This window comes from Danio rerio, chromosome 22, assembly GCF_049306965.1.
Source record: "Danio rerio strain Tuebingen ecotype United States chromosome 22, GRCz12tu, whole genome shotgun sequence".
Lineage (NCBI taxonomy): Eukaryota > Metazoa > Chordata > Actinopteri > Cypriniformes > Danionidae > Danio > Danio rerio.
Window position 1 is genome coordinate 22037467 of NC_133197.1, and position 12507 is coordinate 22049973.

General features: G+C 35.6%; 1 protein-coding gene across 16 annotated transcripts in view; it reads right to left on the minus strand.

The window, feature by feature from the left end:
- Positions 1-12507, minus strand: part of ap3d1 (adaptor related protein complex 3 subunit delta 1) — a 58379-nt gene that overhangs the window by 14704 nt on the left and 31168 nt on the right. For 4 of the 16 annotated variants that reach the window (XM_073936628.1, XM_073936626.1, XM_073936620.1 and 1 more), the window contains exons 16-24: positions 11888-12033; positions 11621-11762; positions 11470-11541; positions 9069-9141; positions 8783-8979; positions 6811-6884; positions 5302-5325; positions 2015-2177; positions 1744-1848 (exon numbers count right to left, since the gene is read on the minus strand). In XM_073936628.1, the coding sequence (XP_073792729.1) occupies positions 1744-1848; positions 2015-2177; positions 5302-5325; positions 6811-6884; positions 8783-8979; positions 9069-9141; positions 11470-11541; positions 11621-11762; positions 11888-12033 (996 nt within the window). 16 annotated transcript variants of the gene reach the window in all.

A 12507-nucleotide genomic window follows, 5' to 3' on the forward strand; every position in this document is an offset into this window, starting at 1 on the left:
ATCCTTAGGTTTTATGTGCCAGCATGGATATGGTTGTCTATGGATATGGATATGGTTGTCTGCAATGCAGACAAACAGCTGCATCTTCATTTGCGTCTTTTGAAAACAGCAAGAGCAGCAGTTCGTCTTTGCTGTGTCACTGTTTTGTCATGTTTCTGTGCTGCTGTGCATGCAAAAGTACTTAGTATGAGAATTATTTCATGCAAAACTTTTTTTTTTGCGTTTTATTTAGCCGCGCATAAATGTATGCCTATCTCTCATTCCGTGTTGTTCAAAAAGCTTGGTCCACAAACAAAAGCGAAACCTATGCTAATTGGTTGTGATATAGCGAGTTTGAACCAATCTGGGCATGGAGGAGGGACAATGCATCGATGTATCATGTCTGATTTGTCCGGAGACACAGTGACGAGCGTTTCTTTGTCAAATCAGCGTTGTCAAATGTTGATGACGTAACCGCACTGATTCCGGAGCCTCTGAAAGTCCGCGAATGTTATGTGATACAGCACTGGAAAGCTGAGATTCTCTTCTTTATGCCAATCTTTGAATTGCATGAATCGGATCAGCGGATTAAAAGTTATTAAACATTTAAGAGCAATAACGTTACTTATTTTTAGCCGCGGGCGGCTGTCTCGGTCTTTAAGGGTTAAAACCGTTGATATGCAATTGTTCATGGTATGATAATCGTGCACGTTCAAATCGTGGTAAACCGTCATACCGGTATATTGTTACAACCCTACTCCTCGCATGGGTTTGGTTGTGAGATGTAGTTTGCAGACTGAGACAAAATTTGTCAGGGATACTTCCAATCATAAAATCATGCAGTGTGAAACTTTCTTTTGCCGATCCATCTTGCAGTGCAAACAAAGTACCGACAAAATGCTACCCCAGATAGTCATGCAGTGAGAAAACATCTGTGACATGACTACTTTGAAAATCATGCAGTCTGAACTCGGCATAACCTTTCTATAAAATATAGCTCTAAAACTTGCGCACATTTTCATCAAATCAGTATGTTCATTCATTCATTTTCTTTTCGGCTTAGTCCCTTTAATAGAGTCTGGGGTCACCACAGCGGAATGAACCGCCAACTTATCCAGCACATGTTAATTAATAATAATCTAATAAATTAAAATGCATGTGGACGAGACATTTAAATTGATATATATATATAAAAAACTAACTATTGAATCAGTTTAAAACGCATAAAAGGATTAAATGAACAACAGTCTAATTTGAAATATTAAACACCCCCTAAATGGCAAGCAGGTTGCCACTAAAAACAAATCTCTCTTGCTTCCTTTTCTATTAATTTAAACTGTATATAGTAAAATGATGTCCAATTTAAAGTTAACAAAGTAATGGAATATTTCAAAGCAGTATAAAAAAGCAACAGCAAACGTTAGTGATGAGGAGGGAAAAACGCTGGGTTCACACCAAACGCGGAGCACCACATCACTCACTCCAGTTTACTCACGTAAGCAAATTTTCACGGTAGACGTGAAAATTTAGGCAAACATGTGTCAAATATCTGCACATATGTGGCAAATGCGTCAAATATTCTGCATCATTTTCAAAGTGTGGTGATAATTTCCCTAAATTTGCGCATTTACATTGACTTTGGATGTAATTTACTCACTTGAATACTTAATTCCATGTTTGGTGTGAAGCCAGCATAAGACTAGCATTTGTAACAATTAGTGCAAAACCAAATCATACATCAGCAGATGTGGGCGGAACTGCCACCTCTTTGGTCTCCTCTGATTGGACGACTTCTTCAGGCAGGGACTCGGGAAGCTCCTCCTCCACATCTTTGTGCTTCTTCTTTTTCTTCTTGTCCTCTTTGCTCCTCTACAAAACATCCAAACCAACACTACATGAATATTACGTAAATAAACGCACCTGAAATTTGTTTTTTGTTTTTTATCTAATGTAAAGAAAAAAATCAAAATGACACTTTTATGCATTTATTTTGTTGCATTTCTTTAATTTGGTTTATATTTGTAGAAAATCTGACCTTTCTGTCCTTCTCCTTGTCTTTCTTCTTCTCCTTCTTGTCCTTGCTGCTCTTCTTCTTGGTCTCCTGCGGGATAGTGTTGTCGTCTCTGTCCTCCGCAGGGCTCTTCAGCACCTCTGGACGATGGGTCCTCACTGGAAGCTTCTCACTGTCTGCAAGTGGCCTGGAAAAAAAAAAAGAGAAAAATATATTAGATGGCTATAAAGAAAAAAGACAGTGAAGCAAGAGTGGTTGCAGGTCACAAGGTAGCTTGGAGAGGTTACAGGTTATTAAAAAAAAACATACGGGTTAAAAGTCTAAAGGCCTGTTCACAACAAGTCTGATGAGACAAACTGACAAAGAATATCACAACAAACGAAAATTGTGTTGGTTTTGATAATTTGATAATTGTTTGTTGATTTAAGGTTAAAAGTCAAAATAACCCTAATAAAATGAAACAAAACATGCAAACTTACACAAAAGAAACACTTGAAAACAAATAATTTAACCTGCTGAACTGTGTTTACATAACAGAAAGAACAAAGAAATCTAAACAAATAAAAATGTAACAAAACTAAAATGAATAAAAATCAAAAAAATCTTTTAATAACACCAAATATTTTAAATCTAAACTCTGTTTAATAAACCCAGGCTGAAATAAAATGATTTGAATCAGTCATTTAGTAGTTTTTTAATAATAATGATAAAGCAAAACACCAAAAATACAAACAAAACAATAAACAAATATTGGGATTTAAATGAATCTGAAAAATAAGTGCAAAAACTTACAGATCGACCCAAATTAAAATTCAGGTCTGAAACTAAATTCTTGAAGAACTGACGCCCCATTTACACGGAGCTTCAGCGTCAACGCTTGACTGAAGGCGTGTCTGAAGTTGGGGCTGAAGCGATCATCATAGAAGCGTCAGCCAATGAAATTCAGTCAGTAATAGGCCACTGTTTAGCTGATGTATTTGCATTCAGGGTTCTTACACCTTTTCCAACTTCAAATTCCAGCACTTTTCAAGCACTTTCAATGAGCATTTTTGTTTTTTCAGCACCTAACAACCATGGTATATTACGTTTATATATGTTGTATTTACGTATTCACATTTAAATCCCCTGTGCTATTTAAAAAAAACACAATATGACATTTCTACTTAAATTGTTGAATATTTTGGAGCATAGACTTATTGGGATAGTTCACCCAAAAACAGTATATATATATATATATATATATATATATATATATATATATATATATATATATATATATATATATATATATATATATATATATATATATATATATATATATATATATATATATTAGAAAGTTCAGTTATTGGATGAAGTATCTTTTAAAGTCTACTGAAGTTGATTTCTTGTTCGTAATATTTTATGTCCACTGCTATTCAAGTAACAAATTAAATCCTTAAGAGTCAGAAAATATTCCTGCAGCAAACTAATAAACTTTTCCTATGTCAATTGTTGTGAAAATCCGTCACCAAATATGGAAATGACAGTTTGTAAGCTTTCATCGATATTACTTTTTATTATTGTCGATATTACTTTAGGTTTTGATTATGTGAAAAATTAATTTTTAGCTTAAAGGAAAACTACTCCATAAGATAACGAATTATTATGAAAGCAATGCAATTTCAAATTCAAGCAGGTTTAAGCACTGTTCAAAATCCAAGCACTTTTCTAACCTTGAAAACACTATATTAAAAATCAAGCATTTTCCAGGATTTCCAGCACCCGTAGGAACCCTGTGCATTCAGCAATCTGATTGGCTGACGTTTCCGTCGGTGCTTGAAAAGTTGAGCTAGTCCCAACTTCTGCAGCGAGCAACGCCTCCGAATCGGCGGCGACAGATCCACAATGCAGTTCAGCAACGTCTGACGTCACCCATTCAAAGTGAATGGGAAGCGTCGACGCTGACGCCCCGTGTGAATGGGGCGTTCGTCAAAAACGAAAAAAGTCCATTTAACTTAACTTCCTATTAAAAAACACAAGACAATAAAATAAGTAACCATAGTATATTGAAAGCTGTCAATTTAGAAGTGTTGCCACGACAGGTCAGTAGTGCAAGCATACTATGTATACTACATACAAATGTCCTGTTGGTGCATTTTGAGTGGACTTTTTTCTGATGAGCATGTGCATTTCATGCATGAATAACTATGTGTACATGAACAGAATATGTACACAGTGCAATATTTTGTATATTGACTGCATGGTGCACGCAAGCTACTTGAGCTTTTTTACATTTTTATGAGCAGAATATCTACACAGCGTAATATTTTGGATATTGACTGCATGTTGCCACAAGCTACCTGACTGTGCACTTTGCTGCACTTGCACTTTGTTCACTGCAGCAACAAATTATGCCATTGAAATGAATAGGTTTTATAGCATAGTGCTTTCCGTGTATGGTGTAAAAGCTGCTTAAAATTTATAGTCATTGGGCAGAGCAGCGCAGCGTAGCTTTTTTTTACTGCCTGTTTTTTTCCCTTTGGATAATTTTTGCCAATCAAACAAAAAAATACTTAAAAACATAAATAAATAAAGATAAGAGAAATAATTTAGGTGCTATATTTTAAATTTGGCTTCTTTTTTTGTATGAAGTGGTGTATGTGGTTTGTGGCAGAAATTCAGATTTGCTGTGAAAAGGCCTTTAAAAGCAGTAAAACGTCCCTGTACAACAAAGCTGCAAACAACTGAGGATTGAAAATCCTCGCTAGCGAATTTCAGGAGAAAAACCGAAGCCAGGCAAGGCTGTCAACACTGGCAAGTAATACACTACTGTTCAAATATTTGGCATTAGTACAATTTATTATTTACTTTACTGAAAAAATAATAATACTCTAATAGACGATCCATTAAACTGATCAAAAGTGGCATGTATAATGTTGCAAATGTAATTATCCAATAATAGTCTTTACAATAGATCACAGTTTAAATTAAACATTAAACATCTGATAATAAAATGAAGGATCATGAGACACCAGAAGATAAAAGAATAAACGATTTTCTATTTAAATATGTATGTAAATTGCAATAAGATTTCTTGATTTTACTTGATATACAAAAAAATCTACTGACTCCGAACTTTTGAACAGAAGTATTCAAGTTCTAGCCAAAAACCCAACTTGGAGCTGATCATACATGCATAGCACATTCTTCGCTACATATTTTGTGATCCAGCAGCGACATACTGCGATTGCCAGGAAAATAGGAGTAACAGGTGTCGATAATTGGCCAGCTGATTTCCACTGGGTCACATGACCACAGGAAGTACTCACCGTGATCCAGCACCAGAGAGCAGACTGTCAGGAGGGCAGATGAGTGCGTGCATGGGAGAAAGAGATGAAAAAAAGGCAGAAGAAAAAGAAAGTAGTGTGTGTGAGTGAGTGGAGGAGATACAGGACAACTGGAGATCCCCAAATCATCAATCAGCGGCCGCTTAAAGGCCTTTTAACGGAAGACAGTGGCAGGAAGCATGAAATTGAAAACAATAACTGGAGGAAAAAAGGATGATGACAGTGAAAATTAAGTGCAATTTAATGTTCTCCGAGTAACAGAGTGTGACCGACCAAACAATGAGACATGCTGACATGCCCTGCATGCCGACAACTATAATAATAAAGATGGTTTTGAAAACTGTTCTTAACTTTAAAAACTAAAATTCAAAAACTACAAAAATTTTAAAAATTGTTTCAGAACTTTGCTTCGATTGCTGTAAAAGAACATGGCTCTCAAACTTGCAGCTCTGCACAGTTTTGCTCCAACCCTATTCAAATAGAGCTGATCCAACAAATCAAGGTGTTCAAGAGTAGTCTACACACTTATAATGAACAAAGCCATATCTCATGTGGATTTTAATATAGGTGTAGGACCTTTTTTTTGGTTGTAATTTTCCTTCACACTACTAGAGGGTGTATAATGTATTTATGATCTTCTAATGATGACCTGGGGAATGTAGGTCAAAAAACTTTTTTAGACTTGAGAATGAGTTTATTTTGACGTTTACTTTTTTTTAACTTTTGACGAAATAGACAATTAAAAGATTGGAATTCATTTTCTTTTAGGCTTATTCCCTTTATTAATCCAGGGTCGCTACAGCGGAATGAACCGCCAACTTATCCAGCATATTTTTATGCAGCGGATGCCCTTCCAGACACAACCCACCTCTGGGAAACATCCACACACACTTATTCACACTCATCTATGGACAATTTAGCCTACCCAATTCACCTGTACCGCATGTCTTTGGACTGTGGGGGAAACCGGAGCACCTGGAGAAAACCCACACGAAAGCAGGGAGAACATGCAAACTCCACACAGAAACGCCAACTGACCAAGCCGAGGCTCGAATCAGCGACCTTCTTGCTGTGAAGCAACAGCACTACCTACTGCGCCACTGCATCGCCAAAGATTGGAATATCTAACTTTAGTTTAAAAGGTATGGACTTCATTTTGTTATTGAACTGTTCAAGGAACAAACACATCAAAACCAACGATCTAACTATGTGCAACCACAATAGGTATTAAAATTATTGCTTTTGGTCCGAATGAACATTGAAAATTTAACAAGCGTAGCTAGTGATGCCTCGATTTCTGTAAACAAAATATTAAATTAAATATTGGGGTCCAGTTTTGGAAGAAACCGTTTAGTCAAGTCAAATTATTAAATGTAACAGCAAAATATGAATTCAGTATCGGTAAAAACATAACATAATAATAAAACTAAATAATAATTTCAGTGCATCACTTTATGTAGAGCAAATCAGAGACCACAATGTTGCACATACTTGTCCAGATCGATGTCCAGAGCTTTATGAGGGTCATTGGGATCTTTATCATCATCATCACTTGGTAAGGCATTCTGGGAACAGAGACACAGCAATATTATTGCACATAGTTTCGTCAACAGCATTATAAATGCATTCAAAATCTGTACTGTATGGATCTTAAGCATTATTATTGTCTAAAACAGTCATAACTTTATACATATAACATTTATGTAACATAGTTTGAATGTTTTGAATTGACCTTCCTTTAACTGTATTAACAATATAATTACTTTATCACTTTATTATAGTGATTTTAAATCGAATATAACATGATTATAACAAATAATTTTAAAAATTAATAGTTGAGTTATTGCTTAAATATTTCACTTTCAGAAAAAAAAGAAAAAAAAAATATACTTCATGTTGCAATGGGGTAAAAATAAATTCACTTTTTTGGCACCTTGTATTTTGTAGATATATTACCAAAAATGAGATGTATTATCATTTATTTGATTTTTCTTTTCTTTTTTTTTAAATAAATCTTAACTATACAAATACTGGTCAAAAATTACCACAAAATTAAACGTTTAACATATCTTAATAAATATTGTAACAAAAATAAAATAATAAAAACTAGAATTTTTATTCTATAATATTATATTTATGGCGAAATAAATAAAAGTAAATAAAGGTATTTCGTGTTTTTGATGGTCTTATGGTCCGTTTCCAATGAGTGGTACAGAACGGTCCACTGTCAAAAGACGTACCAAACTAGACCGTAGCGTACCACTTTTTCGAAAAACCTTTTGAAAACGTACCAAACACGAGAAAGGGTACCAAAAGGTGGAGCCACACACACAGCTGAATGCTGATTGGTTACAGAGATACGTCACTAGCTTGTGAGGAGCTAGCCAGAATGAAAACAAAGGAACCACCATGTTTTAAATACACAGCTGAGACATTACATTGTAATGCAATATGTATATTATAATGACCCATGAATGACAAACCTACATCAAACAAACCTTGATGTACATACACAAAGTCAAGAAGAACAAAATCTGACGTGTACTGTTGTTGTTCTACGATGCTGCCTAAAAGTGTGAGCGGGTGAGCCGATGATAATAACATGCGCGTGATTATTAAAGCGTCTCCGTCGTCTGATCCATTCAGAAAGAAAAGGACATTCAGAGTGAAGCGTGAACAAAGGAGAAGCCCAAAAAAACATGGGAGCAAATCGTTTTAGCAACCTGAATCACAAACAAACTGCCATGTTTATCATCGCCTTTTGGACAATTATAAACTCGGAATGACAGAATTACTTTCTAACAGAGGTTACACGTGCTGGTGAAGATTACAGACACGGATAAGAGGTTTGCACTGACTGTGGGCTACATGTTGCGCGTTGTTTTTGAACCTAATAAGGACTAAATGAATGCTGTGTGTGGTTTTCTGAAAGTTGTAACATATCAGAGACGGTAAGGGTCTTTATGTGTTTCTATATGTTGCATTTATATATTTATTTGATATAATTGCAGACATTGCAGTAGGCTATTTCACACTGTCATTGATCTGCACTTATAATCTAATTAATTTAATAGCAACGTTAGTAATAAACATTTATAAACAAGTACTTATGTGTATAAAGCATCTGTTTTGTGATAAGTCCTTCTTATATGATATGCAAACAACCCGTACAGCTTTACTGTGGACATTTACTAGAGCGAGAATGACGTCAACTGAAACTTTCTGTCGTACACCATGCCCACCAAAAAGGGTACCCTTGGTAGTGAAAATGCAAGCTTGATAAAGGTGACCCGTAGCGACCCATACTGTACTGTACCAGTCAGTGGAAACGGGCCATTAAAGCATTTGCATAGTTTTGTTTTCTCACTAAACACATACATTTTGTGTGCTATAACTCCTCCACATCAAAATGGAGCTGAGTGCAGTATGAAGGTAAAATGTGTGTAAAATAAGAGCTGTCTACCTCTGGCATTTCCTCTGTGACTATGTCCACATGGTGAGCAGGTGTGATGTCCTCCTCACTCTCGGGACCTGAATCCCCCTTCCTCCCTTTCCCTCGCTTTTCCCTCTTTTTCTTCTTCTCCTTCTTCTTCTTGTCGGCCTTCTCCTTCTGCCGGCGCTCCTCCTCCAGCTTGACGTACTGGTCAGACATGGGCATCCCTGGAATAAACGCAACACAATTATGATGATGTTGATTATTTTTATTCTAGGTTCCCTTATGGAGGATTTTACTAGATCACTTTGCTCACCTGGGACTTTGAGAGGCACACTAAGGTCAATCTGCACCACTGGGATGTGTTCAACTCCTGGCGCATCATAAACCTGCAACAAGATCAAATGTCAATGTTTTGTAGTCTTAGAAATAAGAGTGTCAAATATTGACAAAATGTAGATTTATTTATTTTCTTAACATTTTTGGTTATTAAAATGCTAAAAAATTAGCACAATGTTGCTAGCAAGCCTTATCACACTGCTAACATGAAAACGCTTTTAGCAAGTCTAAACATAATGGGTTTTGTTACCATGTTGCTGGCAATAATTAACTTATTGTCAGTATACTGTTTTTATTATTTTTAATATGTTCCCATGCAGTCTTTTTGCTAGCTAGATTGCCCATTTATCACGTTAGCATGATTGAACACATTTGCATGTTTATAGAACTTTTCAGGAAATGCTAATGTTCCAATTTCAAACAATGCTAATATTAAGCACACTGCTGATGTGTTGCTTACATGTTGTGCTAGAAACCTAGCATCCCTTAAAATGCAGTTCCGAGCACTTTGCTAGCATGACTGAACTTATTTGCAGAGCACTAGTTTTCACATTGCTAACATGTTACTACAAGGTTGTAGTCTTTAACACATTGCTAACATGCTAAATCACTGCTATTATGTCTTATCACACTGCTAATTCACTTTTACAAATTTCTTGCTCATCTTAACATATAATTCTGGGCATGTTGTTACTAAGGTGAGTTTTGTTAACAACATTTGTTTATAATTGGTTTACCTTCTAAACAAATTAGTAACAAACACATTGTTAACACAATTTGTTGCATGTTTATCACATGGCTTACATTTCAACTATCCTAATTGTACAATCTAAGCTTGTTTTAACACAAATGCTAGCTTTTTAATGTCTTTCCACGAATCTAGCATGCATAAACAAGCTGCAAAATTATGTTTTTTAAACACACTGCTAGCATGTCTTGATACCAAATTTATCACATTGCTAACATGAATAAACACATTGCTCGCACGTTTCTAAAATTAATACATAGCCAACAAACTTGTTGCATCACTTGGTGCTAGCATAGTTGCTTACATGTTGTTGTCTTTAAAACACTGCTAATATGAATATCGCTAATGTTTCATCATGTTATGTTGCCTAAATAATGAACCTATAGCCAACATGTTGCTAATAGTGTATTTAAACAATGTGCTAGCCTATACTCATCAGACACCCACACGACCCGTCTCTGTTGTTACTGATGCTGTAACAATAAACTGCTTTGCCTAAAGACTTCGGAGATCGCAGACTGTCATTTTTTGAAGACTTTGACTTAGAAACTTAGAAAAAAAATTTGCAGACCAGAATCTTTTTTTCACAACACTAGCATGTTGTTAATTATTACTTTTAACACAGTACAAATATGAATGTAGATGATGTTTCTAATATGTTTTATCATGTTACATCATGTTATTTTTCTAAATAATGAAACTATAGCTAGCATGTTGTTAACATGTACTCTTTAAAACACAGCTAATATGTTTGTCGCTAAACTTTCTAACATGTTGCATGTCATGTTGCTGAATAATTAACCTACAGCTAGCATGTTGCTAACATGTTGTTGTCTTTAAAGCACTGCTAATATCATTACTGCAAATGTTTCTAACAAGTTTGAACATGTTGCATCATGTTATTTTGCTAAATAATTAACCATGTTGCCATTAACACACTGCCAATATATACAGTTGAAGTCAGAATTATTAGCTCCCCTGTTTTTTTTTTTTTTTTACAAATTTCTGTTTAATGGAGGGAAGATTGTTTCAGCATATTTCTAAGCATAATAGTTTTAAAAACTTATTTCTAATAACGGATTTATTTTATCTTTGACATGATGACAGTAAATAATATTTTACTAGTGACATTTAAAGGCTTAACTAGGTTATTAAGGTGAACTAGGCAGGTTAGGGTAATTAGGCAAGTTATTGTATAACGATGGTTTGTTCTGTAGATTATTGAAAAAAAAAATAGCTCAATGGGGCTAATAATTTTGTTCCAAAAATGGTTTTAAAAAAATTAATAACTGCTTTTAATCTAGCCAAAATAAAACAAATAAGACTTTCTCCAGAAGAAAAAATATTATCAGACTTACTGTGAAAATTTCCTTGATCTGTTAAACATCATTTGGGAAATATTTTTAAAAAAAAATTTGATTAAAAGGGGGCTAATAATTCTGACTTCAACTGTAAATGTTACTAATGTTTCTAACATGTTGGATCTACGTTGCTAAATAATTAACCTACAGCTACCATGTTGTCTTTAACACTGCCAATTTTGAATGATTCTATGAGGTTTAAACATATAAGCACTCATCACAAGCAAGTACATTTTGTCATGACGCATTTTTATTATCAAACTTCATACCTTCTGTGATGATGGCGAGGCCTTGATGTAGAACGGGTTGTTAGCCTGTTCCTGCTTCCTTGCCTCCCTCCTCTGTATAAAATTACACAAACGCATTAAGACAACTGCACTTTAACATTTACTGAAGGTCTCGAAGGCAGTGTCCACTCACCCTGGCCAGCTCTTTCTCATCCACCTCAGTGTGTCTCGATCTGGAATGCTTGGGCTCCTCTTTAGCGAACACCGCTTTGGGCTTCTCGTCCTCTGATTCACTCTCTGATGGAGGCTCATTGATCCAGGCATCCAAATCCAGACTGCAGGGGAAGAAGGGAGTTGTAGCATCTTTTCCTTTAAATGCTGGTTCAAAGCCAGTGTTGCCAAATATTTTCAATGGAAACTAGCTATGCCTCTAGCAAAGATACCCTCAAGACTGACTCACCCTTCTGGTATAGGCACTTTCTTCTGGGCCTTGGGGGCCACAGGGTTGAGCTCTCCAGCAAAGAGGGCCGTCACTTCCTCAGCCACCTCCACATTCTTCTGCTGCAGCTTCTGGATGTACTTCACCAGCTGGAGGATGCAGGATGCCTGCAGGGGAAAACATTGCGGTTAATGTTGCGCTAGCTATGTGATATGACTCATATAATGATGTCATATGCCAGTAAGCATTGCAAATAAAGATGATCAACTCTGATTAGAAAACCATATTATTGGATTCATGACAGCATTTATGAAGAGTGTTCTGAATGATTTCAATAGAGTTTGACATTTCCATGTTGTTAAGCTAAAAGTTCAAGATCCATTCGACCAAGATCCATTCGATTGGCCTTTTCTTCTAAAGGCCAATCCACACTGCACAGACAAACGCCAACAAACAAGTTGGCTGTTGTACTAAGTAATTTATGAAAAACAACGATGAAAAATAATAATAGATCACCAACAAACAGACTCTGACTGGGAAGATCAAATGGGTGACCAAATCCCAACAGTCAAATTGTTACTTACCAAAGATCCAATAAATGCTCTTCCTTCTAGTTTGTTCCAGCACCTACTCGCATCGGT